At 47.3% G+C, this 27,121-nt stretch overlaps 1 protein-coding gene across 4 annotated transcripts in view; it reads left to right on the plus strand.

Annotated features, from left to right (window-relative positions):
- The first annotated feature begins 985 nt into the window (after positions 1–985).
- LOC109311440 (semaphorin-3D-like) overlaps positions 986–27,121 on the plus strand; it is a 49,317-nt gene continuing 23,181 nt past the window's right edge. For 2 of the 4 annotated variants that reach the window (XM_019537092.1, XM_019537093.1), the window contains exons 1-2: positions 986–1,081; positions 20,986–21,210. In XM_019537092.1, the coding sequence (XP_019392637.1) occupies positions 1,024–1,081; positions 20,986–21,210 (283 nt within the window). In that variant the 5' untranslated portion in view covers positions 986–1,023. Of the gene's footprint in view, positions 1,130–1,384; positions 1,458–20,985; positions 21,211–27,121 lie in introns of all 4 variants that reach the window. The other 2 variants (XM_019537096.1, XM_019537095.1) reach the window with 2 other exon arrangements.

Genomic DNA, 27,121 nt, shown 5'->3' on the forward strand with positions numbered 1-27,121 from the left:
TCTGCCTGACTTCAGACTGCCGTGAAGAACTACTTTTCTCGAAGGCCAGGATGTGGTCCTGTTCCAAGCAGCAAAGCAAAGTGAAACTTTGTATTCATCTCCTGAAAACATCACCTAATACTATCTCTACAGAGAATCCTCAAGAGCAGCTTATGTTCTACCAAGTGCTTCCTTACATACATGCACATCTTGCAGCTTCATGTTACATCATACAGTGTCTGAAGGAAAAGTCAGCTCGTTCTACCAAATGCAGTACAGATAGTCCTTGAGATAAATATTGCTAGATTCCTTTTCCATCTCTGCTATCATGTGATCTTGGACAAATTACCTGGGACCTGATTTGTCCTCTCACCTCTGCAAGAAGTAAATCAATTAGATTGCTAAACTTTGTTTTCAGAAGTGATTTAGGAGTTCACTCCCACTGATTTTCAATGAGATTTAGGCTAAGTCTTTTTTTAATGGGATTTAGCAATCTAATTGACTTAGGCCTTGCAACAATGAATGCAGCAGTGCTAAACTACCTTCAAAATCTGAATCTTAGCATCTTTGTATCTAAATTTCCTCCTCTGTTAAAGAGAGAGAATCATAGAGCAGCTACCTGTTGGGGTATCTTGAGAGGATTCATTCATCTCAATCAGGTGCTTTGAGCTCCTCAAAATGCTTTACAGGAAAGCAGAGTAATATTGACTCTTATAACATATAATTTAATGCAAAGATCAGTACTTATTTCACAACCATGATCAATGGCCAGTTTCTTATTTCATACCGAGCAGGGATTTGAATCCAGATAAATAAATATATTTGCCACTAGATGTCACCTGTTCCCTGCAAATCTCATATAGCCTTTGGAACTGATTTAAAAGCTGAGGATGAAACATAAATAAGAAGAACAGATGGTTTGCTAACAGCTTATGCTGTTTTTATGAATGGAGGCTGTCTCTGAATGACATCACACCATGCTGACTCCACCTCTGCTCCCCAGCTTCTTTGTAAAGTTCAGGTGCTTTTGCTTTGCCACGGACTATGCACTGGAAGCGGCTGAGCTTGAAACAAGATAGCAGTGTGAACAGGCTGCAAGCTGGTAAAGGAACATCGATTAATCATCAATAAGAAACAAAGCCTTGGGTTGGTGAGTAACAAAAAGGGTTATTAAAGCGCTGATTTTACAGGCTTGGCAGCTGGGGCTGGAAAATCTTGATTTTTTTCCCCACCCCCATGTGAGATCAAATTATGCTTTTATTTCTACTTAGGTAGATCCATCAAGGTCAGTGAAGTTATATCAGCTCCAACCCACTATAACTTAAGTGTACATTTGACTTCTAAATCTGTATGTTACATGTAATATAAATCTGCATAAGGCTTCTGATTGATTTATCTTTTCCAGAGTCACTCTTAAGAAACAGAGCAGAGATTATTCTGTCACTCATATGCCGTAGTATGTGATGAGGAAGTCTCCAGTGAGACTATTTTTTATTACAATCTGTCTACTAATGCCTTTCTTTGGATTTAGAAAGTTTTATTACCAGGATAAGGTATATTCAATGCTGATAATTTCTGTGGGCTCTTTAGTCTGACGTTTTCATGCCTCACTAAGTCTTAACTGTCTAAAATAACCTTATAGGAAATATTTCCTCTAAAGAACTTACCCAGTCTGATGATTGTTCCACTGATTCCACACTGCTCTGCTGGATACCAAAAATATCAGTCTTTGTTTTCTATTTGACTCTGACAGCCCTGGTTTGGAAAAAAAAAAAAGGCTCCTAATCCCTTGGAATGAGTTAAACCCTCAGCAGGGCTGATTTAATCTACTGCTATGAGAAAAGTTCTGCTCCTTTAAACCAGCTGTCATGCCTCCCTCTCCGCAACACTTCAATTCCCAGAAACTCTGGGCAGATGATGTAGCAGGCAGAAAAGAAACAGACCTTGAGAAATGCGAAGTGGAATCATTTAAATAATACTCCTGTTTCTAAATACCTCAGCCCTTGGTTATTGATGACTGAGGAGACCAAATAATAAAGGCATCTGGGAGGAGATGGGAGGCATGTTTCAACATCATGCTTTTGTGAGATTTGATTAGATAATGGCACAGTAGAATAATAATGTGCTTGTGTAGCAGAGGAAGGATACCAAAGCACTTTGTTAACTTAAACCAGATACTAGAATTACTTTGACCCACCCTTGAAATTAGACCACCTCTTGGGTGGAGCACAGTATATGTCTAACATTGCACAGCAAGACTACACAACAGCCAGGAATATTAATGGAAGGATACAGTATCCACTGGAAACTGTGGGAGGATAATAAGTAGAAAGAATATAGGTAGGCTTTTTAAGCCACAAAAAATAGGTTGTTGCTTTAGTTCCATTCAGTTAAGCTATTTGTCTATACAGTGTCACTGCCTGGCTCAGAGGCTAAGATCAGTAGCATGAGACCTTTATCAGTTAGGATATCTTTGCTGTAGCCTGGTACTCATAGAGGGAGAGTTGTAGTGTTAGCTCAGAAAGGACGGTAACTGTTATAGGAACATAGACATATTAATTGGGTTGTTCAAAGTGGTACCAATCAGCTTTCCCTCTAAGCTGCGTGGCTTGCGCAGCCACACAGGCATGCCTGGCAGTGCAGCATGAGTGTGCCTGCATGCCTGTGCATGCCACGCAGCTTAGGGGGAACACTGGTGCCAATATCCCATTGATTAACTCCCTTAAGCCTCTTGAAAACCCCAACCATAGATTTCAGATCATCGATCCGAGTCCTTTGTGGGATTTTCCTCTAGGTCAGACTTGGCCATCCAGGCCATCCATTAAACAAGAAAACAGTTTCCTCTCTCACCCTTGCACTATTCTGCTTCACTCACCATCAGCTCTTATGCTGTTGGAGAACCTGCCCAAACTTGGAACTTGCCTGATCAGGCTGCTTCTTGCTGGATATCATGTACAACTACCTACCATGTGACCAGCAGTTTGGCAATCCTAAGGGATCCAGGCCCTGGGGACAGTCCTGGAGAAGAGAGAGAGAATTTGGGAAGAAGTGATGGTTGTGCAACTAAAAAAAAGAAGATTACAGGTTAAATAGATATTCCTTGCTGTCTTAATTACAGCACAGGTGTCATAATGATACAAATACCTTTGTGAGTCATGACCCTTAGAGAGCCCTAGGGAGGGTAAGAAAGAGAGGAGTCTATTTGGAAGATAGGACAGAGGTAGAAACATTGGAAAGAAACATTATTAGAGATATTTAGACAACAATCATCTGTGATCTGAATCCATTTAAGTTCACAGAGATGCAGGAAGAATTAATTGGGTTTAGTTTCTTAGGAAGAGAATTGAGCAGGAAACACAAAGGCTGCAAAATTGATTTGCAAATCTTCTCCAAACTAGCAAAGTGGACTCTGTCCATGGAGGTAGGGTAGGGTGCTGTTGTCTGGGTCATCCCTATTCCATAGGCAAGAGAGAAGTTCAGACTCCAAGGCTGTCAATTTGGCTCCTTCCACTGAATTCAAACCAAAAGAATAAGAGCCAAAACTAGAGCAGGAATCAGAAGAGCCCACTTACTAATAATGGAAAGGAAACTAGGGACAGAAGCCAGATGCTAAAGCAGACAAGTGTTCCTAGTTTCTTCGCTGTCTTCTATGATCCTGTGACACCATCTCGGGAATTGTTTATAGCGAAACTGAAGATTTATTGCAAACCTTGGCTCCCATATCACTAGAGCTGTCTCTTCCCTTGGATTCAGTCCATCTCACACTCCTGTCAGGGTTAGAGCAGAGGTTTGTCAGAGAGAGGATGCCCAGAATAATTGGTGCCTTTACAAAACTAGGGATCACAGGCACAGACCTGGTACTGAAAAATGAGGGAGGCAAAATTCTACAGAGATCAAGTGAATAGCTCCTTTGACCCCAAGGTGGATCCAGGGAGAAATTTCATTTTATGGGCGTAGGAGAGGTTTTGGAAAAATCCAGGCATCCTTCCTTACATGCACATTTCTGAGGAGCACTCTTGACTTTGGGACTGACATGCTCAGGATGTGTCACTCCATCCCCTGTTGCAAGACAGCACAGAGCTTCTAAAAGGGGACGATTCACAATCCAAAACCAGAGGAAAAAGGCAGTTTGATCCATTCCATGATTAACTTCAATCCCTTTCCTGGCTACTCCCCCGAATCACACATGTGCACGCACGCACACATACACGCGCACACATGCACTCCTCCCACCACCACCATCACCTAGTTCTTATTTCATGCCCTTCTTTAGCAGGATACGTAGGACTTAAGGAGGAAGAACCAGTATCCCTTTTTCAGATGGGGGAACTAAAGCACAGAGGAGTAAAATGCTTTGTCTGAGGTTGCAGAGCTGGGATCAGAATACAGGGGGCCTCACTCCTGCATCCTTTCCACTGGGTCCTTCTGTTTCCCTAAGCATAATATTCCCATAGATATAGATTGTCATTTGATTGCAGTCCTACAGATCTGTACCTACTGGTACTTGGATAGCAAGGGGGTTAGGGTGGCTGTACAGTACCATACATAATTAGCTATGGAGGTGGTAACTTCCATCCTCATTCACACAACAAACGTTAACCTAAGGAACCACCACAGCTCAAAGCATGAGTCTCACTAACTGCAGGAGGTGACTGATCTATATCCTTATAGCTTGGACAGAGGTGAACATTTACATTACACTGACCAGTGAATGACATGGACACGTGTGCTTTCTCCGTGTTCAATCGCTCCTGTGTATGGCCAGGCACCCCTACAGATATCCACTATCTACTCCCCCCATGACATGCACTCACTCACACGTGCACACTGGGCTAACACAATTCAGTTCAATAAACTTTATTTACATGTCATTGAGCACTATTGTTGCTAATGTCACACAGAGTTTAATCGGCTGCCTGCCCAGGATGTGGTTTCACAGAAACAATGGCTTCAACTCGCTGGCAGGTTGCCATTTTTTGTGCATCTGTGTTGGCCATCTCCATCATTTCTCCCAGGATTTCTCCTGAAATTTTAGGCTGAGGTTTAGTTCCTTTCTTTCCGGTGAGAGATTAATGATGACAGTTAATTTGGTGGATTATTTTTGCCAGAGATCTTTAGAGCATGAACACCAAGTGGCTTTCAGTTTTAATCTCTCCGTTGTAACAGAGAGAACAGAACTGTTCCTCACAGAAAGCACACTTGTGAACAAACACTGCACTGCCACATGCTATAGCCACACATATTCATTCAGTCCTAAAGGGCCAGATTTTTACGCAGCGTGTTGAGCTCCCATAAAGAACTGCTCTGTGGTGAAGAAGAAGGAGGGTCCACTAATTCAAGTGCTCACTTGGGCTGGTGGGGTGTCTGGGTTTAGTCCCTATTCTGCCTCAGACTTCCTGTGCGTCCTTGGGCAATTCTCTTTGTGCTACAGGAACTAAGGAGCTCCAGTGAATTGGAAGTGTAGGTAGCTGGGTTTAAGTGCAGTGCCAATAAGCTCTGCTTCTTAAGCACCTACACTATTTTTGGTTCAGGAGTCAGAGGGTTTGCTACATTTCAGTATAGTGCTCCCTTATTGCCATATAGTACTGATATTCCTGGGCGTGTCTACATGAGACACTAAAGGCGCAGTAGACTAACTCTACTGTACATTAGCGCAGCAGGCAAACCCTATGCTAATGCTAGTCTACTGTGCATTAGCATTGCAAAAAAGCATGTGCCCCTGCTAATGCACAGTAGTGCCGATTTACAGCATATTAAGTTTAGTAACACTGTAATTACAATGCATTAATGAACATGTAGATGTGCCCCCTGTGCCCCAATTTGCAGTTATTAAAACAGGGATAATAGCACTGTCATGCCATAGGGGTTTTGTGGCAATAAATACATTTAAGATTTTAAGTGGTTTTGATGTTTAAGGAAAGCACCTTAGGTGCCACACACAGTCAGTACTGTACCCACACACTTGCCTATGTTCTCACATGTAGGCCTTGTATACACCGCTGTTCTCACTAATGCAGGTGAGATGGTGTTGCTGATGTTAAGAGCCTTAGCGTAGACAAGTCTCCCACACCCAAAACTATCTGTTTAACATATACCACCTCAGGTTGGTGCTGGTTTGACTAATACATTGTTAAATTCCTGCAGCCATGAAAGCCTTGTCTGCCTTAAAATGTAGCTGTAGTCAGAGGAGTGGCCCTGGAGAAAGGACGCAGTGGGGCTCTGCATTTATTTTCTCTCAACAGTTAAATCATCGGAGCAGCAGTTGAATCACCCTAACCCCTAACAAATGTTTCCTCGTTTTCCATTTATCACATTGTCAACCTGGGTGCAGGGTACCTACTGAGGAAAAATGAATGAATGGCCAGCTGGGGTGAATGGCCTGGAGTACAACTGTGTCTTGGCTGTTCACTAATCCCCAGGAAATACCCTGTGCTGAGACTACATTTGGGCTAATTCCAACACCCCTTGCTCAGAAAAAGCTGCCATTTCTGTGACAGGGACTGTAGGATTGGGCCCAGAGGCATAAGAACTGCCCAAGTCAAATGCAAGATACATTCTTGGATTTCTACTAAACTAAAGGAGTCTGTCTTCCTCCCTGCCCTGAGGCAGGCCAGGTTACCTATATTCACTCAACAAGTATACCGTTCAAAGGCAACAGGAAGAGTGATTGTCTATCTGAACAAAACGTTATACCCCTTGGAGTGAGCAAGGTAGCTAGGGGTGTGCAGAGGACAGAAAAGCCAGTTCTTCCCAGAAGCTTCAGGAGCATGGAACTATGCAAAGGCTGTAGGGATTCATCTGGAGAGCCTGCCACACAAGCCAAGCTGTAATTACAGAGACCCTGAGAAGAAGCAGATAACAGTGCAGGAACCCTTGATGGTTCCTCATTAAAATACTTTCTCTGGCAAAGCCCCCCACACTTACTAGTTCTACTCCAATTAGTGTAGAAGGCTGGGGAGGGGGAGGGGGAGGTCTTCTCTGATTAAAAGAAAATACAGCAGAGCTTTCATGCGCTGGGTAGGGGAGGCAGGCAGTCTTGGCCAGGGAAGGGAACAGCTTCAGAAGCACAATACTCAGTGACCTCATACTGTAGCACTGGCTGGCATCAGTGAATCAATCTAATGGGTCAGTGAGTACCCAACAAATGCCCCACAACCACCCCCTGCACTGTGAAGGTCTCTGCATTGGAACTAGGTAGAAATCTAAAGCTGTGAAGCCCTGCAAATAACAGGCTTTGATCTGAGAGTTGCTGAGCTCCAAGACACTAGGCTTGCAGAGAAGGGGGTGTTTCTTTACTGCAACAAACTTAACTTTCAGCAGGAAAAATCCTTTTAAAATACATGTGTTATTCAGTTGTTAGTGAAATGAGTACTACTAATAGGAGCTGGCTTGACAGCCCTGGAGAATCAGGTACCCTATTCCTTCAAGCTTTTCCCCTCCCAATACAAACCCACTAATGGCATGGCTGAGATACCTGGAGAGACCCCGCCAAACCCAGGGATGACTGAGGGTGCCTTCAGCCCCTGGCCTGTCTTCTAAGACTGCTCTTAAAGAGGCCCTTTATTATGTTGAAATGTCCCCAGTAGGAACTTGACTAAGACCACACACTTATTTCACAGAGGCCACTAAACAGCCAGCCATCAACTTAATTTAGTGTCTACTGACCTTGTGCAGATCTGATTCAGTGACCTAGAGCTGAAAGTCACTCTGTCCAAATGTTGGGTGCCATCCAGCACCTCCTCCCACCTTCCCTCAGCCAGGACTTTTATGCATTATTTGAATGCCCATGAAAATGATGGATGGCTAGGACTCAGTAAATTCCAGCAACTGGTATCTCAGATGCCACACCCAGTTCTGCCAATGTACCCCAGTCCTGATCGTCAGGGCCCTAATATTCCAGTCTCTGGAATTTCCACACACCTAAGTCCTAATCCATAGCCCTTTCTGTTATTCCAGTCCTCAACCTTGAGAAATCATCTTACTCCACAACATACACGTGCACATACATACGGAGTGTGACATGAGCAAAAATCTGAAGCCAACAACTCCCACTCCTCTCTGTGTGGGACACTCTTAAATGCCTTCATCCCATGGCACCCATCATTCTGTCTGTGTTTAGGAGTAATGTAACAAGCATGTGTGACATGCATCCTCTCCATCCCAGCACCATGTAGCTAATCCTGTCTGATTTTGCTGTATTAACCTACAGATTCAACTTGGAAAGTCTAAAGAGTCTGGGGGAACTCAATGCAACAAACTCTGAGGACTCAGAATTGTTGTATTGAGTGTCAGGCCATGTGTTAGACAGATGACAAGTGTCAGGTTCATCCCATATGAGGGACTTCCAGTATAAAATACTCTCAGGAATGTATGTACATCTCCTGGGACTTGTATCACATTAGGCATTTGGTCCACTTGGTGATGTGAGCAGGATAAAGGCTCTTTGTTTGCCTGTCTCTGGTGCCCTCCATCTGCAGATAGCACTTAACATACAAAGTTAAGCTTCTCAGCACCATTATGGGGTAGAGCAGAAGTATACTAAACTAAATTATTGCATCACTGCTCTCCAATGGATGGAGCAAGGAAGGCTCAACGTTATGACATAGACTCAATGTTGCCAATCATGATACTCCTTTCTTTGAAGCAAGATTGAGCTGGACTTCTAGAGCTGGAGGATCTGAAGCTTGTCCTTGCTGTCATGATATTCTGATTGATCACAGTGGGCACTTTTACATGGGCTCCAGGGGTGGGACTTTAATTAAAGAGACTCTGGGAGCTGCTCTAATTGAAGCGCTGCCGTGTCTCCTGTATCAGTGTCCCTTCACTTAAAAATGGCAGCGGGGGCATTTGAACTAAAGCTTATTTGATGAGCTTTAGTTCAAGTGCCCCTGCCACCATTTTTAAGTACAGGGATGTTGATACATAAGACACAGGAGGCTGCTGGAGCACAGCAGTTGCCACACTCCAGCAACTCCATTAATCGAGTCTGCTCCAACACCCTGGAATTTCAGCATGTCAGAGCAGCCTCGGTGCTCATGTATAGGTGCCCAGTGTGTGGCATAGACACAAAATTCATGCACGGCTATGGGACAGAGTTAAGGCTATACATTAGGGCTGTGCAAAATTTTGCCAGGTGTTTCGTTTCAAAGCTGTTTTGATGCGCTTCAAGCTTGAAACAGCAAAATCAAAACGAAACAAAAGCCTCTGAAAGAGCTTTGAAACAAAACAAGGGCACTTAAAATGTTTTGAAAGTTTTGAAATGTTTCAAGTTTTGAAGCCGGGATTAGCACTTGGCTTCAGCGCCAGTCCCAGGCAGCAGCAGCAGCCTCGTGTCATCTGGGGGCCACAGCCCATGGGAGCACATCCCCCCAGCCCTCCCGGGGGTGCGGGCCCCTGGATCTGCACACCAGATGACAGGATATGCTGTTGGTGCCAGCTGGAGCCAGTGGCAGCACCAATCTTTCCGGCGCTGGGTGCAGGCTGCAACTAGTGCCAGTCCCAGCAGATAGCAGCAGGCTTCTGTCATCCGGCAGGCAGATTAGGGGCCCACCTGCACCCCCGGGAGGGCTGCGGAGCTGTGCTGGACTCCTCCTGGGGGTGCGGGGCCCTGATCTGCCTGCTGGGAGGGCTGTGGGGCTGTGCCAGGCTCCTCCTGGGGGTGCAGGCCCCTGATCTGCCTGCCGGATCACTGGAGGCTGCTCCTGCTGCCTGGGACTGGCACTGAGCGCAACCTGCACCCAGCGCCAGGAAGATTGGTGCTGCTGCTGGTCCCAGGCAGCAGGAGCAGCCTCCTGTCAACTGGCAGGCAGATCAGGGACCCACCTGCACCCCCAGGAGGGCTGCAGGGGCTCTGCCAGACTGCTCCCAGGGGTGCAGACCCCCGATCCGTCTGCTGGATTACAGGAGGCAGCTGCTGCCATCTGGCACCAGCATCAGCACCAATCTTCCCAGTGCTGGTCCCAGGCAGCAGCAGCCTCCTGTCATCCGGCAGGCAGATCGGGGGCCTGCCCGCACCCCCGGAGGAGTCTGACACAGCCCTGCAGCCCTCCCAGGGGTGTGGGCCCCTGGATCTGCCTGCCAGATGACAGGAAGCTGCTGCTGCCAGCAAGTGACAAAAGTTTTGCTTGTCAACAACTTGAGGTAGAGTTTCTCAGAAACCCCTGCACCTACCTATCTCCTTGAAATGTGGCAGGATTCATGCTCTCAGAAGGGGCTACCATCCCGGAAAGTTTTAGTCAAATCAGGCAAGAAATGACATAGGTATAGGCAGTTTTCTGCTTCCCCATTATAGCCTATGGGTGAAAGGTCGAAACAGCATTGAAACAGCAAAACAGTTTCGACAAAACAAAACGGAACAGTGCTTTCAAAATGAAACGAAACTCAAAACAAAACACTGTCCCACTGAAACGGAAGTCGAAGCAGAAAGGTGCTGTTTTGCACAGCCGTACTACACATAGCTTTGAACTCAGTTGACTTAGAGAACATTGGCAATAATACAGCACCAATTCCCTCGTCTTGACACTACCAGAATGTCGTGTCCCAGACACTGTCAGAAGGCTACAGGAAGGAATTTCTCCTGTATGCACCTTGGGAACGCCAAGCTTCCCGAGGTTTTAGCAGTATTTACAAAATCTAGAAGGACTGAGCCAAAGTCTCTTCCGATATCCTTATTTCAACCTTTTACTCCCTGCTAAGAGAGTTAGGTAAGGAAGCAGTCACTATGCAGCCCAAGGACTTAGTTAAAAGCCCTGTGCAAAATGCACTAGAGGGGCAGAATGCAGTAGGTAATAGCTCCAAGTGTGGTCAGTCTAAGCACCTTCCACCTAAACATACATATGTATATCTTCTCACTCAGGTCTGTTTCTAGGCAGAAATTCAGGTTCCTGGACCCAAGCTGTTGAGCTGGCCTAAAAAAGTTGGCTGACTTAATTTTTTTTCTGGGAAGAAGCTTAACTTACTCCTCTGGTCCTCTGAAATGGTTGAACTGTCTCTGCTCTGACTCTCAGTGTAGCTATACAGCTAGATTAGTGGACATGCTTCATGGTGCTGGCAGTGGTTTGACCCCAGCATAAGTAGCCAGGTACTTGGAGCAAGTATTGGCTGCCATGTTACTGCCTTTCAGGGTTAGTGGTTCACCAAGGTGGGGATCCTAAAGAACACCTAGGAAACCAGCCCATGTTGCCAGCTCAGCTTGAGACAATGCCTCCCAATGCCACACACTTGTCTTGCCTTTCTGATCCTGTGCTTTGTTGAGGGAGAAGCCCAGCCCTCTTCCTCTGAACACAACGCAGCTGCTATTTGGCTTTCCTTTCTGGTTTACACCCCACAGCAAGGACCTGCTGGGCTGACCAAGGACACAGGAGCTGGGTGGTTTCATACACCAGGTCTGCCAAACAGTGAGCTCTCAACAGCAAGAGTTTAAAGCTGGTCAGTGCTGCAGACAGCACCAGGTGGCTTCTGAAGGGCTGACATTGATATTGCTTGGAAAGAGTGAGGTGGTACCTGGATTTCAACCCAAAGTCTAGCCCTATTAGAGATCATGGGATTCGCTATTTGGTCTGGCTGAGAATCCAGTCTAAGGCATCATGTTTGCTTCCCATCAATCACTCCTATTGGTAGGGCAGTGCATAAATCCCATAGGATAGGCAGTCTATCCCAAGCCCTGTTGGTTAAGAGTCCTCTCCTTCGTGCAGTGACTGTTGTCTCCTCAGCATGTCAAGGATTCTTGCAGCTCTTGAGTCAGGCCCATTCCTGCCAATGAAAAGGGATGCACATGTCACCTCCCCAGGCCAGTCTGGCCTGCTGCACTGACCAGAGGTAGAAGCAAACTACTTTAGCCATTCCTGATGCAAGAATGAGACTGCCCTCAAATGGTGCTATCAGAGCCAAGTAGAGAATGCAGGCAAAGTCCCAGGGACAGCAATACAGTGGGCAGTCAGTGATCTGAAAGCATTGGCATTTGCTGCCTTTGATCCACTGCCAGCCAGGGGATGAGTGCAGTCTTTTGTGCCCCACCCAGGCCTGAACTTAGCATGAAAAAGGTCAGGAAAACCCAGGAATTCCACATAATGCTAAAATGGTCTTGCTCAATAAGGGAAGGTAGCAAAGGAGAGCACTAGCATCGAGCAGTGGCTTCTTGAGTTAGAGATTAGCAGTTTATTAAACAGACACCAGCCTCCAGACCTCTCATCAGGGGGTAGTATCAAAGCCAGCCATGTATGGGCCAACTGGTTCTCCATTTGCTTGTCAGGGGCAGAGTTGCAGCCACGGTGCTCCCAATGCCTCCAGAGCTGTAGGAAACAGAACATCCCTAGAGAAGATAGTTCATCTGTCCCCTTCTGCCATAAAGATCTGCTGCCACAGGAGCTGCCAGCTAAGCCCAGATCACACTGACCCTGCCCATGAAAGAGTTGGAAAATTCCTTGCAGTGCCAAAGAGCGGGGACAGCTGGGATTTACTGGCACCTCAACTTCTCTGAATGGTTCTGAGGGAAGCAGCATCGTGGCTTCTCATTGAAACAGGGGAGGAGGAGAAAGTGGAGCCAGCTGCAGACTTCCTGCCATAATCTGAACAGCTGCATTGTTCAATGGGTGTTTTGGATGTAGGCCTATATCTATACTTGGGTCCAGATGAAGGGAGGCTGGCAACATAACCCGCCTTGAAAGAGCTGGGATCTTATTATGTGAAAACGTGTGAGGAATTTAAGAAAAACACACAAAAAAGCAGAAGAGCTAAGTGTCAAAACCAGCTAGAAAGTGCTCCTGACACCAACAAGACCTGTCCATGCTGTCATGCTCTCCTGGAGTGACTTGTGAGGAAGAGGGAATATTTACCATGTACCTGGGAACTATGGAGCCTCCCTCCTTGCAGGTGGTGCAAAGTGACCCATCCAACAGCGTGGGGTGAAGTGCGCTGACAGCAACTGGAGCCTGTTCCTTCACACTTGCGGGATGCAGCATGTTTCAGCATCACAGCTTTGCAGGAAATCTGCATGGGTGGGCAGAGTTGTAATTGCTGTCTTTCATTTGGCACATTAAGACAGGGGGGCGTTGGCAGAGCTGTATGAATCAGGAACAGCATCTGCTGGTGAAGACGGTGGGGGTACTCATAGCACCCAGGGGAGACAGAAGCTTGCACAGCACATGCCTGGCCCCGCTTGTCAACATTTTCACAGTCCAGGTACTGAAAAATTCAGCCTCCCCCTGCCTCACCTCTCTCTCTCCACTGCCGTAGACTTTGGGGCTCTGTAATGGCAGATTTGGTGTCCTAAATGAATGGAGGTTAGTCTAAATACCACCTTTACTTCACGCCTGCCATTACAGTCCATGCGTTGGATGGAGACCCGGATACCAAGTGGGCTCTGCCCGGACCTCACACTTCCACCTTTTCCTGTCAGTTGGGCAGTGGATGAATGTTAAATGAGTACAAGACTGTGGACAGATGAAGCAGTTATTCCATTATAATAAAAGCCTTAGTCTGTCTGTCTGTAATGCTTTATTTGCACTCTGATTGGTTTTCTCAGCAGCCAATGCTCGGCAATGCTGACTGAAACAACCAATCAGAGTGCTCTGTACACATGGCAGAGTGCTGCCACGACAACGGGGACAGGGACTGGGGCTGGGGGAGGGTAAGGCCAGTGGTGCTGGCTTCGCCCCCCCGCCCTGCTCCTTGGAGGCGGAGGGGGACGGGCTGGGATGGCAGACGGCAGGGACAGAGGGACCAAGTAGGTGGCGAGGACAGCAGTGCTGGCTTCACCCCCCGCAGCTCTGCCCCTTGGAGGCGGCAGTGGCGCGGGGTGCTGGCGGACCAGTGCTGGCCTCGGCCGCCTGCTCTGGCGCATGGGGCCGGATGGGGGTGGGGGGTGCACAGAGCTGTGGCATGAAGCAGCTACTCAATGAATTCCACTTGCTGCAGGATACAGTGGATAAATGAAAGAGTTACAGTGGATTGGCTTGAAATATAGTAAGTTCCCTCTTTCAAAGGGTATAATTGTTTCATTTGCCCACACCCAGAAGTTCCATGAACACTGTCATCCAAGCCATCTTCACACCCAGTACCACATGGAGGGCTGTTGCAGGGAAAGCACTAGCTTGGCCTGGCAACAGCAGGGGAAATGAGTGAAGGGTGGAGATGGATCTGGGAAGGAGAAGAATTTGTTTCTTTTTGCCATATCATTTGGAAGAAGACAACAGCTGCCTCTTCCTGATGCTCCCTGCAAAGCCACAGCTGCTGGGGAATCCATCACTTTTCACAGGGTCGGGGGAAGAACTAAAATCTCAGTGGAATTTAAGGAAAAAAGCAAGCTCTCTGTCTACATGCATCTCTTTCTGTAGAGGGACAGACAGTCCCACATGGACAGTCCCACACACACATAGACACTGGCTTGCAGAGACATATATTCACGATATAGGCAGACGTACACATCCAGGCATCCTCAACCCAGCTCTTACACAACCCCCCAGACAATGTTATATGCACAGGCATAAAACTAGTAGCCCACAGAACACCCCTGCACACATCCTTGACCTGCCCCAATGCAGACTCAGACCAAGAAGCATGAACCAAGACAGACATGCTGCACAGTAGGAAGAAATTCCTCCTGCTTATGCTCTGAGCAGGTGTGAGACAATTGCCACCCATATCCATATCCATATCACACAGCATATCAGGTGAGGCCAGGCTGTGCATAATCCTCCTTTGCAGAGGAACTGAAGGTTCCTGTGGGACTTTATGCAGCCCTCTGAGACCGTACATGTTTGCTTGGGCCCCTGTTTCTTTACACTGCGGTGACTGGACTCAGTCGTTATTCCAGAAATGGCCAACTCAGTCCATCACAGACAACCCCTTCCCTCATGCCCAGGGCTAAGAGCAGTGCACTTCATTAGCACACCTGGCACTGCCTGAAGCTGTAGGCCCCATGCAAGTGCAGAGTGTAGTATCTCAGTATCTTGCTAATCCAGTCACACTCTGATCTCCTCATGGCAGCTCAGTGCAGTGGGTGTCTTGGGGAAGGAGAAGCTAAAGCTACTGAGCTCTTATATCTCAGACAAGTCAACAGTGATATGGCCAAGACCCAATCTATCAAGAGGTCCCATTTTCCCAGCCAGGGGCTGTCACATTGACTGAGTACATGCACCTTTCGTCTATCTCCAGTGGCTGGTCTCCACCTGCTGTTGGCCCTATGCTTTGACTTCTGGTCCTAGCCCATCCAACTCCAAACTGTAGCACCAGAGGCACTATTCTGCTAATGAAGGAAACAACCAAGGACCATGACACTCACAAAACATACTGGGCTCCACTAGGACAGGAGATGAGGTAGGGAGCATGGATGTTATATTCATGACATTGGATTGTTGGAGGACTCAAGCACAACCTGACCATCCATCTTGGGAGATGATCCACACACTAATAAATCTCACTCTCAGGCTCTTATTTTCCTGTGACTGTCTCGACCAGTTTCTGTGTAACTCCTAGTTAGCCTAAAGCATTCCTTCCCCACCCAGGGTTTATGCACTTCTACTGGGTGATTGTGTCCCACTTTGTAAATGGGGACAAGTGTCTTCACAGCTTGGTCCCTATGGAGGTGCAATGCCATGGGATTATGCACTGATAATTAACTTTGTTGAACCTCCTACCAACAGTCTGCCTGAGCTCAGTACTTGACTAGTAAGGTTTGAAGGGACACACAGTTTCCAGTAGTTTGCATGACCAGTGGGTCTGGAAATACTCTTCTCAGGACAAAGGTTCAAATCTACCTCACATCAAGAGTAACCAGAAGATGCCACCCTCTAACAGCTGCTTGGCAACGTATAGAAGTTATATTTCTGGTCTAGGTCCAATCTGAAGTGGATGAGTGTCTATACAACAGCTATTGGCCTGAGCAAAGAAGCCAAAGAATGACTGGGCTACAGCGACTAAACACTGTTTCCAGTCTGGTTCAGAGTGGCATTGACAAGAAGCTGGTGCTGTTCAGAGTAGGATGTAAGCTTTTCGGATACAGATGCCTTGTTGGGACAGCCATGGGGTGAATGGAGCAAGTCTGGGGGAGGTCCATGGGCAGAGATGAGGTAGGAAGGATGCAGGGTCAGAATAAATGGGGGTGGGGGCTGTTGTGTGTTTTGGCACAAATATATGGGGCCATAACTGGAAGTGCAGTACTGGAGTTTTATGCAGGGGAAAAGCTTTGAATGGTTCCTTTACTGTTTATGTCTGGCTGTATCCTAAGAGGTTAGTTTAGTAACTCCTCATAAAAAGAACTACCATAATGTTGTTCCCCAACTCCCATGACAACAGGTTCCACAAAAGTTGATGTTTCTCCCCCTGATACTCTTAGGATACTCAGGAGCACAAGACCTTCACTACTATGACCCTACTTCTGAATCCCACAGAAATCCCCCAACTCAAGCAGTTCGCTTTTCATACCACGACAGCAAATACATATAGCTCTGGACAGTTGATTATTTAAAGCTGTCGAGAGTGTTTAATTTAACCTTGGATTCACCATCTGCAACTTGTTTCCATCCACTCAACACTTGCTCTCCCCCTCTCAGTATAAACTCTGTCTGTGACAAGTTATTCACCCCTGAGGTTTACAGCAGGGGGCCCTGATCCATCAGTGAGGTAGAGAGGAGAGTTCACCCAGATAAGCTGGCATGGATAAGGCACTGCTGAGTGAGGATCACTCTGCTGAAGCTGACTATATGGACAGGGTGCTGTCACGAAAGGAGGCACCAGCTGTTGCATTCCCAGCTGACACAAGCAGGTGTGCAGAAACCCACACTGCTGCACACCTGGTTGGCATGGATGGGGCACTGCTGCAAGGAGAGATCCTAAGGGAATGGGGCTTAGTGCATATGGGCCCCCTCAAAAAAAACCTGGGGAAAACCTTTTGTGTTGAAAATAATCTTCCAAGCAAGTTCTGTTCCTCTGAAATGATGCAGTTTTAATGGGGCAAATTCTTGGTGATAAGCATGTAGGCTCCCAGTGTAGAAGCTTCCAGCCTGTGCATTGCCTGTGCATTTCAAACCTGTCCTGTAGTCTCTCCTGCCACTTTAGTCCTGAACTGCTACACACCCCTCAAACCCTGGGCCAGCCCCTACCCATGCCTCCCAGCCCTGCCCTGCTCTGCCATCATGGTTTCTTGAATAGAGGACTGGCCACTGCAGAATGGACCAGGATATCTGTTATCCTGTCTCTGGCACCAAGTTACGTAAAAGCTCTGGAGCACAGGACTTTCACTCCGACAGTGTAACAGTGGGATGCTATTTTCTTTGCTTCTCACTGTCCAGTCCTTTCTTGAACCTCACTAAACCTCTTGCCTCAAATATACCCAACAGCAGGGAGTTTCGCTGGTTAGTTACATCATCCTTTAACAAACTGGCGCAGCGGTCAATGACAACAAGATAAGACAAGGGCAGTAGGGAAGACAAATGTCTCTCATTAGCTTTGCACCCAGTAAGGAGGTATGAGATTTGGTGATGCAGGCAAAAAAACATTGGTTTGAGGCTGCATTTGAATTAAGGCCTGGCCTAGCACAGAAGGTAGGGATGATCCATTTTATGTGTCTGCATCCTATGTGCCTTGTGTCTTTCCCCTTAGCATCCAAAGCCATGGCTTGCTTGCTGGCCTGGGGCCAAATTCACTGCTGGCACAGAACTTCCCTGCACTTTGTGCCCCTTACATCAGTGGTAACATTGCCCTCTCCTAGGACAGCTCTGTTACACAAGGATCTCCTTTTGAGGCTTGATTCTGCTCTCACTGAAACCAGTGAGCATTTTTCCCTTGAATTCCTCAGCAGGAGAAGTGCGCCTTGCCAGGGTGAGTGACCTGCCAAACCCCCCAGCCCTATTATTTCATCCCAATGTGAAGGCCTATGTTTGAGGTACATGCAGGGCTAGGGCTCTGGCTTGTCTACAACTTACACAACCCTGCAGCCCCCAGGAATATCTTGGGGCTTTGGGTCCCACGGGGTTCCCACCCCCATCTGCGCACCGTGCCCGAACTAAACCCGGTATGGGCATGTTCCATTTATAGCAAGCTACAATTACTGGCTAGCATTTTCCCAAGGCTTCCAGTAACCAGTGTGTGCTGGCAACATCTCCATCAAGCCCCAGCTGTGCCCTTATGATGACCACTAGATTGGCAGCATTTGTTCAGGGTGCAGCCAAGGTCTAGGAAAGAGGGCGGATCCCAAAAGTTCATGGTTTATCTTTGTTTCATGACCTTGACACTGGATCTTTTGGGATAAGCTAAAAATTGCAACTGTGCTGAGGCATCCTCCCAGTACACAGGAAAGCAGGGCAGGCAGGTTCATAGCCAGCCTCTTGACACCCATCTCTCAAGGTCTAGGACTGAAGCAGAGAATGAAATGAGAGCTGAGAGTAAGTACCTACATTTCCGAAATAGGACTGGAAATGGGCTTAGTAGCACAGTGAATGGTGGTACAAGACAGAGACCCTTGAATCCAATCTGTACCTCTGCCAGATTCCTATGAAATATTGTCTTGGCAGTCATAGGGAAGGACACACCTAGCAACGTCTAGTGTTGTAAAAGAGCCGAGTGATCACAAAAGTATGCAGTTGCTCCAGATTGAATGTGAATTACCAACTCTCAAGTTACCCCTCGAGAAAACCTAGCTCAACTGAGAGCAGCCATACTGTGAAACAAGGATTGTTGTGCCCATGCTTATAGTATCCTCACTCATGTGAGGAGCAAATACTTCTGAGTACATCGTACAGATCTGAGTGCTGCTACAACCTGATTCGTTTAAGTTTTTTTTCAGCATGTTGTTGGAGGATTTGTCTGTTCTTCCTCGGCAAATGGCATTGTTAGAAAACACTGGAGCACTAGGTTGCATCCAATATAGACTGGTTATATTAGAAGCTGAGAAGTTGCTAACTCAGGCTTTACTCTACCTCCCAAGAAGCCTGCCAACTTGGTTAAAAGCACTAACATATTTGAGTTATGGGTTTGTGTGCATGGATGGGCTTCAAGCAATAACTAAGATTAGCTTGGTAGCAAAGACAAGCCCTTAAACCGCAGAGGAACCTAGGCAGGGCTGCTCCCATAACTGCAATGCACTAGGACTTTGTGAATGTGAGAAGAGAAAATTGCATGAAAAGGCTACCAACCAGCCACTAGATCTAGGTAATTTCTCTCCTGCTACCTCAGTTAGGCATGAAATCCAGTGTTGGGTTCATGTCCATAGCTCAATCAAATGTTCCGTCTTATGGAGGAAACAAAAGAGTTTTAAATGCCTTAGTCCCCAAGTTGCTGCTGCTTGTACACTGTCCCTGTGGTTATAAAAGCCTCATCAGACCAAATGCCTCTATATTAATTTCCAGCCATCCAATCAGGGAAAACCATACAACTCAGAGGACCAAACACAAAGCGTAAGTATTGAACATGCAGAGCTGAGAGTTGGAGATCAGAACAATTACGAACAGGAAAACTGGCTACATCCACCGGATAAATACTTGCAGCAAATTGTCCACCTAGCTGCCCTCCTATACAGGATGTATGGGTGTGTGTGTATGAGGGAATAACACAAGCATGTATATGAATGCAAGAACGTGGGGGTAAGAGAGCTCTTCAGTCCCAAGCAATGAAAATTTAATGAACTCTGATAGCCTTGGTTTATCTGTAATGAACAGAGAAGGCTGAGAGGCTCCAAACATATTATCACAAACACACAGGCACAAAAGGAAAGTTCAAATAGTGTCCCTCCAAAATGTCAGTTCCTTGTTGTGGTATAATGAGTATTGGGTGGGAGGGCAAGATTTAGCTACAAAATGAAATGAGGCAAAACCTAGGAAAAAGCACAGAGACTTCTGACAGGGCTCTAGATAGAGTATGTGATCCTATATGTCTGAGAAGGTTTTTATCAGCGTAAGCCCAAGCTCTGAGGACTTTCCTCATGCTACACCAGTTCTGAGTCACTCTCAGACAAGTCGTTCACAGCAAGGCATGTCCTGTTGGTGCTAAGCTGACAAGTGGTTTCTGTTCATCTCCATCCTCCTGTCCAGAAGTTATTGGAAAATCTTCAGGTTTTGGCTCCACTCCCATAAGGGACTCCAGAGTATAAAGCACGATGCTGATGCAAACACTGCCATTAATATATGTCAATGCTATGACTTGAATTCCCTCTTATATGTAATGCATCGACACATCAGTCCTCAGGGACTGATGCATCTCTTTGACCAGGCTTTCAACCATAGCATGCATAGTCTCAGGCTTACTGAGGAAGCTGCATTTACAGCTGTAAAGGGTTGACATAGATGGGGACATGCTTATATTGGTAAAGCTGTTTCATGCAAATGATGATGGCACAATCATACAACTGTCACTGCTTTTCCCATGAGCTCTTCTGGATGGGGTCTGTCTCTCTCACTTGGTGTCTGCACAGTGCGTGGCCCAGAGGAGCTCTGGTCTCACATGAAGCCTAAGTGCTTTTGTCATTGAAACAACAAGCCCTGGTTCTGACACTGGCTTGCTCTAGGACTGGGGAATGCAATTGACTCCTTTTACCTTACCAGCTTTCCATCTGAAAAATGGGGCTAAGGTATAGGTTCAGTGTCTCTAACATACTTTGAGGGCTAGAGATGGCAAGCATGGTGTAATGGAGCTACATATAAGATCTATTCAGAATGCACCAGGAAGACTGTGCAGTGCTGTGAATGGGAAAAGAGCTGGATTCCTTTTCTGTTGGAAAAGAGTTTCCACAGTGATACTGGAGTATTACTGGGGGATTTGCACTGCTCTCCCCATACTGATGTGGCTATACCAGTGCAAAAGGTATATGTGCGATATATCTGCCTTAGTGGTTTGGACCACTGCAATTCCATTGGACCAGAAACTGAATAAAGACCAGGCCCAAATTGTGATCACTTAATTAGATCTGCAGTAATGAAAAGGGACCCCAGTCTAGCCAGTGGAGAGAAGCTGTAAGACCCCAGGAACCTTAGTGCAGGGCTCACAAAGATGCAGTTTCTCCTTTTCTGTTTTCAGCTGGAAGTGGAGCCAGAATCTCCCCAGACACAACATGCACCCGTGAAAGAGGGATTGCTTTCCCCCCTGAGAACAGAGCCCCAGCCAGAGTCAGGATGAAAGCCCTGATCCTCCGAAGTCTGTTCCTCTCTGCTTCTGCCCTGATGGTTTTGATTCTCATGCTGAGCACTGAGACCAGCAGTGCCTGGAAGCAAGGTGCCCCGCGCCTTCGTCTCTCCTACAAAGGTAAGGGACCAACCTACATCAGTCTTCTGGGCCAGCTCTGGAGGCAGCCAAGGTTTTTTCTGGGGATTATGCCCTGTTTAGAGTGGCCTAAGAGGAGCATCATTTATCCAAGGTGGCTGGTAGCTTGTGAGAGCAGAGATAACAGGATGGGTAATGTCCAGGTTTTGGGGTAGGCTAGTATCAGCACTTCTCAGTGGGGTTTCTTGCCCCTAGCAAATGTGACTAGAGAGGCTCCAGGACCTGACTATAGCTTAGCATCTGAGATCCAGGGGGCTTGAAGAAGACCACAAGCCCAGGGCTCAAGACAATACTGCTGGTGCTAGAGATGGGGACTGGAGGGAAAAAAGTCATTGCATGGAGAAGGGAGATCTTAGATAGCCGCTAGCACACTTTCATCCTGAGAATCAGCTCAGTGTCTTGTTCTACCTCTGCTGTGATGTATCTTGCGTTTTCTTCAGCCTCTTCAGAGGAGAGTATGACATGCTGAAGGAGACCTTGGGCAGCACCTGGCTCTGAACTCAGCAGGGGGGATGCTACACACACAATGGGCACTAAAAGTAAAAGTAAGGTGACACCTCTCCGCCTCCCCAATATGGTGCTGAGGGGCGAGAATGCAGAGAGGAGCTGAGAAAACTCCATGTCCTGACAAGACATTCCCTGCTCTGTGTTGAGAGGCCATTTACTCCAACCTCCCAGCCACCACAGTGACTTTGCTTCAGTCCACACATGCTCCCTTGCCCCCAGCCTTGTCCCCTCATCCCTCCCCTTCTCTTGCCATTGTACTGATCCCATCCTTGCTACCCCACCAAGCAGTCGTGGCACTGACATGCAGCTTCATCCTGCTGGTGTGTTCTACCCTTCCCCAGTCTCTCTCATCTATTCACACCAGTGGTTTTCTGTCTTTTAAGACTTGAGGCACCCTTCAGAAAATGCAGTTCTTAATATTCACTCTGTTCACTTTTGACTACAGAAAAATAATAGAACAATTTTCCTTTTGCTAAGAACATAGAAAGATCACAAGAGGGCAGAATGTTTTTGGCACTGGAGGTTCCTATTTGAAATCTCCGGGTTTGTCTTGTGAAACATGTTTGCACACCTCGCAGTGCTTACATTGTGTGATGCCCCATGATATCCTTGAAAGGATCTCAAGCCACCTCAGGGTGCTGCAGCACCCTGGGTAAGAATCACTCATTTATACTATAAGCTCTGTGGTTCAAGAACTGTCTGCTGCTGTTTACAGTGTCTACCACAGTGGGCCCCATTCTTGGAGGATCCTGAGCTACGGCTACAATAAACATTAATAATTTAGCAGGATAGGATATGCCACTGTGTGCATTGTCAGTTCCAGGGGAAAGTGTAAAGACTTTACCATCAGAAGGGAACAAAGATTTGGTCTGTGATCCCCAGGAGAGGAAGCCTATCTAGTGGTTAGAGCAGGGCTTCTGATCCTTGTTCTGTCACTGACTCATTATGTAGTCTCAGAGAAGTCCCTTAACTGGTCTTCATCTCAGCTGGGTGATGCTTAATCATTTGAGACTCACTACTGCAGGCTGATTAGGAGCAGGGCAATACTGTGAACGCAGCAGAACCAGCACAGTTTTGATTGGGGCAGGATGTCACTGTAGCGATTCTGTACCCCCTGCACTCATTGAAACTCTATAGCCACTCCTTGTAGCCCTCCTCCAACAGAGATTTTTAGAGCGGACTTAATGCACCTGCAAGCTACATCAATGCCTGGCCAGCACACCAGCAAGGAGACAACAACAGCTAACATGGCACAGTGCCACTATTGCCCTGAGTCTGGGGAAGGGATTCCAGAGTGGGGGAGAAGTTTCCTCATTTGTACTAGCTCATGGCCAAGCTCCCTTACTAGAAGATGTCATGCGGCAGGGTATGATCAGCCAGAATGACCATGTGGGGAGGAGGGAGGTTTTAGCTCTTGCCTCTTCCCCCCATTCTTCTTTTCTTCAGACTTGTTCTTTCTCGTAGACTCTTCTTCTTTGTGCCCTGTCATTTCCCTTTTCACTCCTCAAATCCCTAGGAGCTCTGATCTGAAGAGCAGCCACCAAGGCAGAGCCAACGTCTGCCTTAACCTTTCCCTTTTTGTAACTGGTAGTCTGGGCTGGATTAACGTGTAGGGAAACTAGGCACATGCCGAGAGCCCTAAGTGAAGAAGGGGCCCAGTTGTGCTTATTTTATATACTATAATTATTGAGTGAAAAAAGTAGGGGCCTACAAGTTTGTTTGCCTAGGACCAACTAAAGGGATAATCTGTCCCTGCTGGTAGTCACAGTGGGAGCTCTGCTCTAGGCCAGCGTTTCTTAACCCATGGGTCATGACCCAAGAGTGGGTTGTAAAAATATATGAAAGGGTTGCCATCAATCTTTAAAAATGGATTCTCCTTTAAAGGAGAAAAACACGAGAAACTTTGGCTTTCCCCTTGCAGGCTGGCAGAGTTCCAGCCTGCAAGGAGCTGCTTGGGGCCCCCCATGCATCCCACACACCTCACCCACCCCACACATCCACCCTTTGCCTCACACACTGGGAGACTGGGGTTGGGGGGCAGTGGTTCAGGAGTGAGGGGCACTAGGTCAGGGCTGGCCAATATTTACAGCTGGGTCCTGGTTCAAAAAAGGTTGAAAATCACAGCTCTAGGCAAGTCAGCAATGACCATCCACCTCCCAGTGCTACCTAACCCATCTGAGAGTGGGCCCAGACATGACAGGGTTGCAACACCAGCTGCTAATCTACACCAGGACTCCTAGAGCTGGTGGGGAGGTCACAAGAACATAAGCAGCAGCGGGAAATGAAGGTTAGAGGAAGGCCCAAATATCCTCCAAGGAGAAGTTTCCTTTGCTGCTTCTCCCAGGGATAGGGCTTTCCCAAGAGATGCATCAAGTGGCTGGGATAGGAGGATGGCCTCTGCCTGGTTCACTTTGTAAAGGCAGCTGGTGCTGGTTACCTATACCTGCTTGGTGACTGGGGAGAATACCCCCAGTAAACCCCTAGGAAGGGCAAGTTCAGAGCCACTGAGCAACCTTTCCCCCAGAGCATACCACCTGAGGGCCCCAGACCCCAGCTTGTAAAGATACGAGAATAGTTCAGCTAGATCATTCTAGCCTTTGCCCTTGTAATTGGTTCTTTGGATGGCAGTCTCAATCACACATCCACTAGGAACTGGACTGGCCCATGATTACCCTGGGTGTCTTCAAGAGGATACCGGACAAACACGTGGCTGGGGTCATCAGACCCCAGCACTCTTTCCTGCCCAGGGCAGGGGGTCGGGCTCGATGACCTACTGAGGTCTCTTCTGACCCTAACATCTATGAATCTATGAATGATTTATCCCAGAAAAGCCACCAAACAGGCCCTATGATGGTAACCAGTCACTTCTGGGAACAGAGGGGTTGCCAGATTGGGCCAGACACATGGTCCAATATTGCATCGAGTCAGGGCCAGTGTCAGATGACTTGAGGAAAAAGGTGTCTTGATTTCTGCTGGGTAAAGTTGGTCTTAAGCACTGAAACATGAGAATTAATCTCACTTCCAGAATTTGTCATCATTAACACTGGATATCCTGTTATCAACAGGAATGTCCAGCCCCTTCTTGAATCCTAAGATTTTGGGCCTCAGTGTCCACCTGTGGCAATGAGTTCCAAAGTCCAACTGTACCGTAGGTGAAAGTTGTTGGTTTTGAATTGCCCACCTTCCAGTTTCACCTTATCTCCCCTAGCTCATCTGTGATGAGACAGGAACAGAAGCTTCAGATCTCCTGGTCTCCCTTCTCCATCCCACTCCTTGTTTTATGTGCTTTTGTCATGACCCCTCTTATTCATCTGCTCTCTAAAGATAAACAACCCCAACCTTTTCAATCTCTCCTGAGATGAGATCTTTTCCAGGCCCCTAATCATTCTTGCTGCCCTTTTCTGAACCCTCTCTAATTCTGCATTACCCTATTTGGTCACTGCTGATCTGGGTTTTATTTCAACTAGTGACATGAAGGAGGTTGTTAACCTCAGCATTTTTAGACACGACTGTGCTCATCACCAGAGCATGGCAGCTCTCACACATATTCCATTCCACCACCACGACCTGCATTATCTACTGCACAAAAAGCCTGAAACCTCTTCCAAGCAATCTGTAGGGATCCCACACCCTACGATGAAAGCTGGTCTCCTCAGGTATCAAATGCACCAACTGTTTAATAGCACAGGGTACAGCAACTTTGGGGTGGGGGGGAAGAATAACATGCATAACACACTTATGCTGGAATCTGTGCTAAAATCCCAGCTCAAAGCAGAGTGGCATGGGTTTGTAAGCCAGAGGCCAACTCAACAGCTGGGGCCTCTGGAAAAATCTCAGCTGCCAGAGGATTTCAGTTTCACATCTGAAACGTGCCCTTTCCTATGAGGTGCATCTCATGCTGGAGGCTTTCTCTGCTGCACGTCCTTCTCACAAGCCATATCTGCTAAATGGGAAGTAAGGCAAGCCTTAACCCTCTGCTCTGCTGGAGCATGCTGTCTGAGCTCAGACTCACCTTAGCATCCTAGCCAGCCTGACTTTCAGTCATAGCCTTCTACCAAGCCACTCAAGACTTACTGTCTTCCCCAAGGAAGGTAGGTCTCACCCTAAACCCCTGCAAAGGCCAGCTCAGCTGAGATGAGCTCTGTAACAATTAAGTGCTCAGGGCAGCTGTTCCAACCTTATTTGGCAGGAACGGCCTGGCAGACCCTATCGCTGTCTTCTGAAGTGACACAACAGCAACTCCTGCAGCATCTGGGCTTCTGTGGAGGGCTCCTGTGGGAGAACAAACCTGCTGAGTTTATCAGGTCTGATGCTAGCCGTCTGGGCACAAAAGGAACAGGCAGACTGAATTCCCTCACATGCTGGAGGATGGGGCTGGGACTGTGGCCTGGAGTTAATTCAGTTTCTGTGTAAAATTGGACAGTAGTTATTGTGCCAGGAGATGCCTGCTGGGCTCGTAGTAAGACAGCAGAAGTCTGGCTTGAAACCCAGGGACTCAAAAGAAAGCATGCGGCTGGCTCAGAAGGGGTCAGTCCTATCTGACATGCAGCCCCTAATAAGGAAGCAGAGCCACCCCCCAGCTTGTTGCTGCTGGGAGATTGCCAGCATCGATAACCTGTCCCTCTCCTTCAGTGAAGGGAGCAGAGATCATTCCTAAACCAGGGAGCTCCTACTTCAAAGTAAGAACGTGCATGGGTCCGACGTGCCAAAAACCCTTGAGTCTCGGGCAGAGCTAAGAGAGGAAGCTCCCAGCCTCAGGAGGGCTCAGGGAAAATGCAGACAATGGCAGGGGATGTGACTCATAGAGGACACAGAGGGGGTTCACGGACACAATGGCCTCACAAGTTTAGGTTTAAACACCCCAGAGCCTAGAGGCTCCTTCCATGCCACAGCCTATTGGGATGGAGACTGTCGTCACAGCCCAGCATGAGGGAGGCAGACAGGCACAATAGGAGTGTGGGGCGAGACGCAAGCAAGCTTGCAAAAAGGAAATGACAGAACCAAAGGCAAGAAAAGCAGAGGAAGGATGATGCAGGAAGGAGCAAGGCCAAGAACAATAAGGCCCAGCAGCAAACCAATCTCTTTCCCAATGATAAGATGAGTAAATGCTTATAATAGAACTTCAATGGATTGGAAGCAACTGATGCAGTTGCTGTACAGGCTGACCTGTGCTGTGCACACTCTGAAATATTAATGCCTCTGGATAAATCTGGTTCAACTGTGACAGCACTAAGAACATGCCTCTACACGAATGCTCGAAGTATGGGGAAGAAGCAGGAGGAACTCGCCCTCCTCCTAGCTGTCACCAGCCCTGACATAGTGGGGATCACAGAAACGTGGTGGGACTCATCGCATGACTGGGCGGTGAGTGTCAAGGGCTATAGGC

This window comes from Crocodylus porosus, unplaced genomic scaffold (genome assembly GCF_001723895.1).
Source record: "Crocodylus porosus isolate Cpor-Errol unplaced genomic scaffold, CroPor_comp1, whole genome shotgun sequence".
NCBI lineage: Eukaryota > Metazoa > Chordata > Crocodylia > Crocodylidae > Crocodylus > Crocodylus porosus.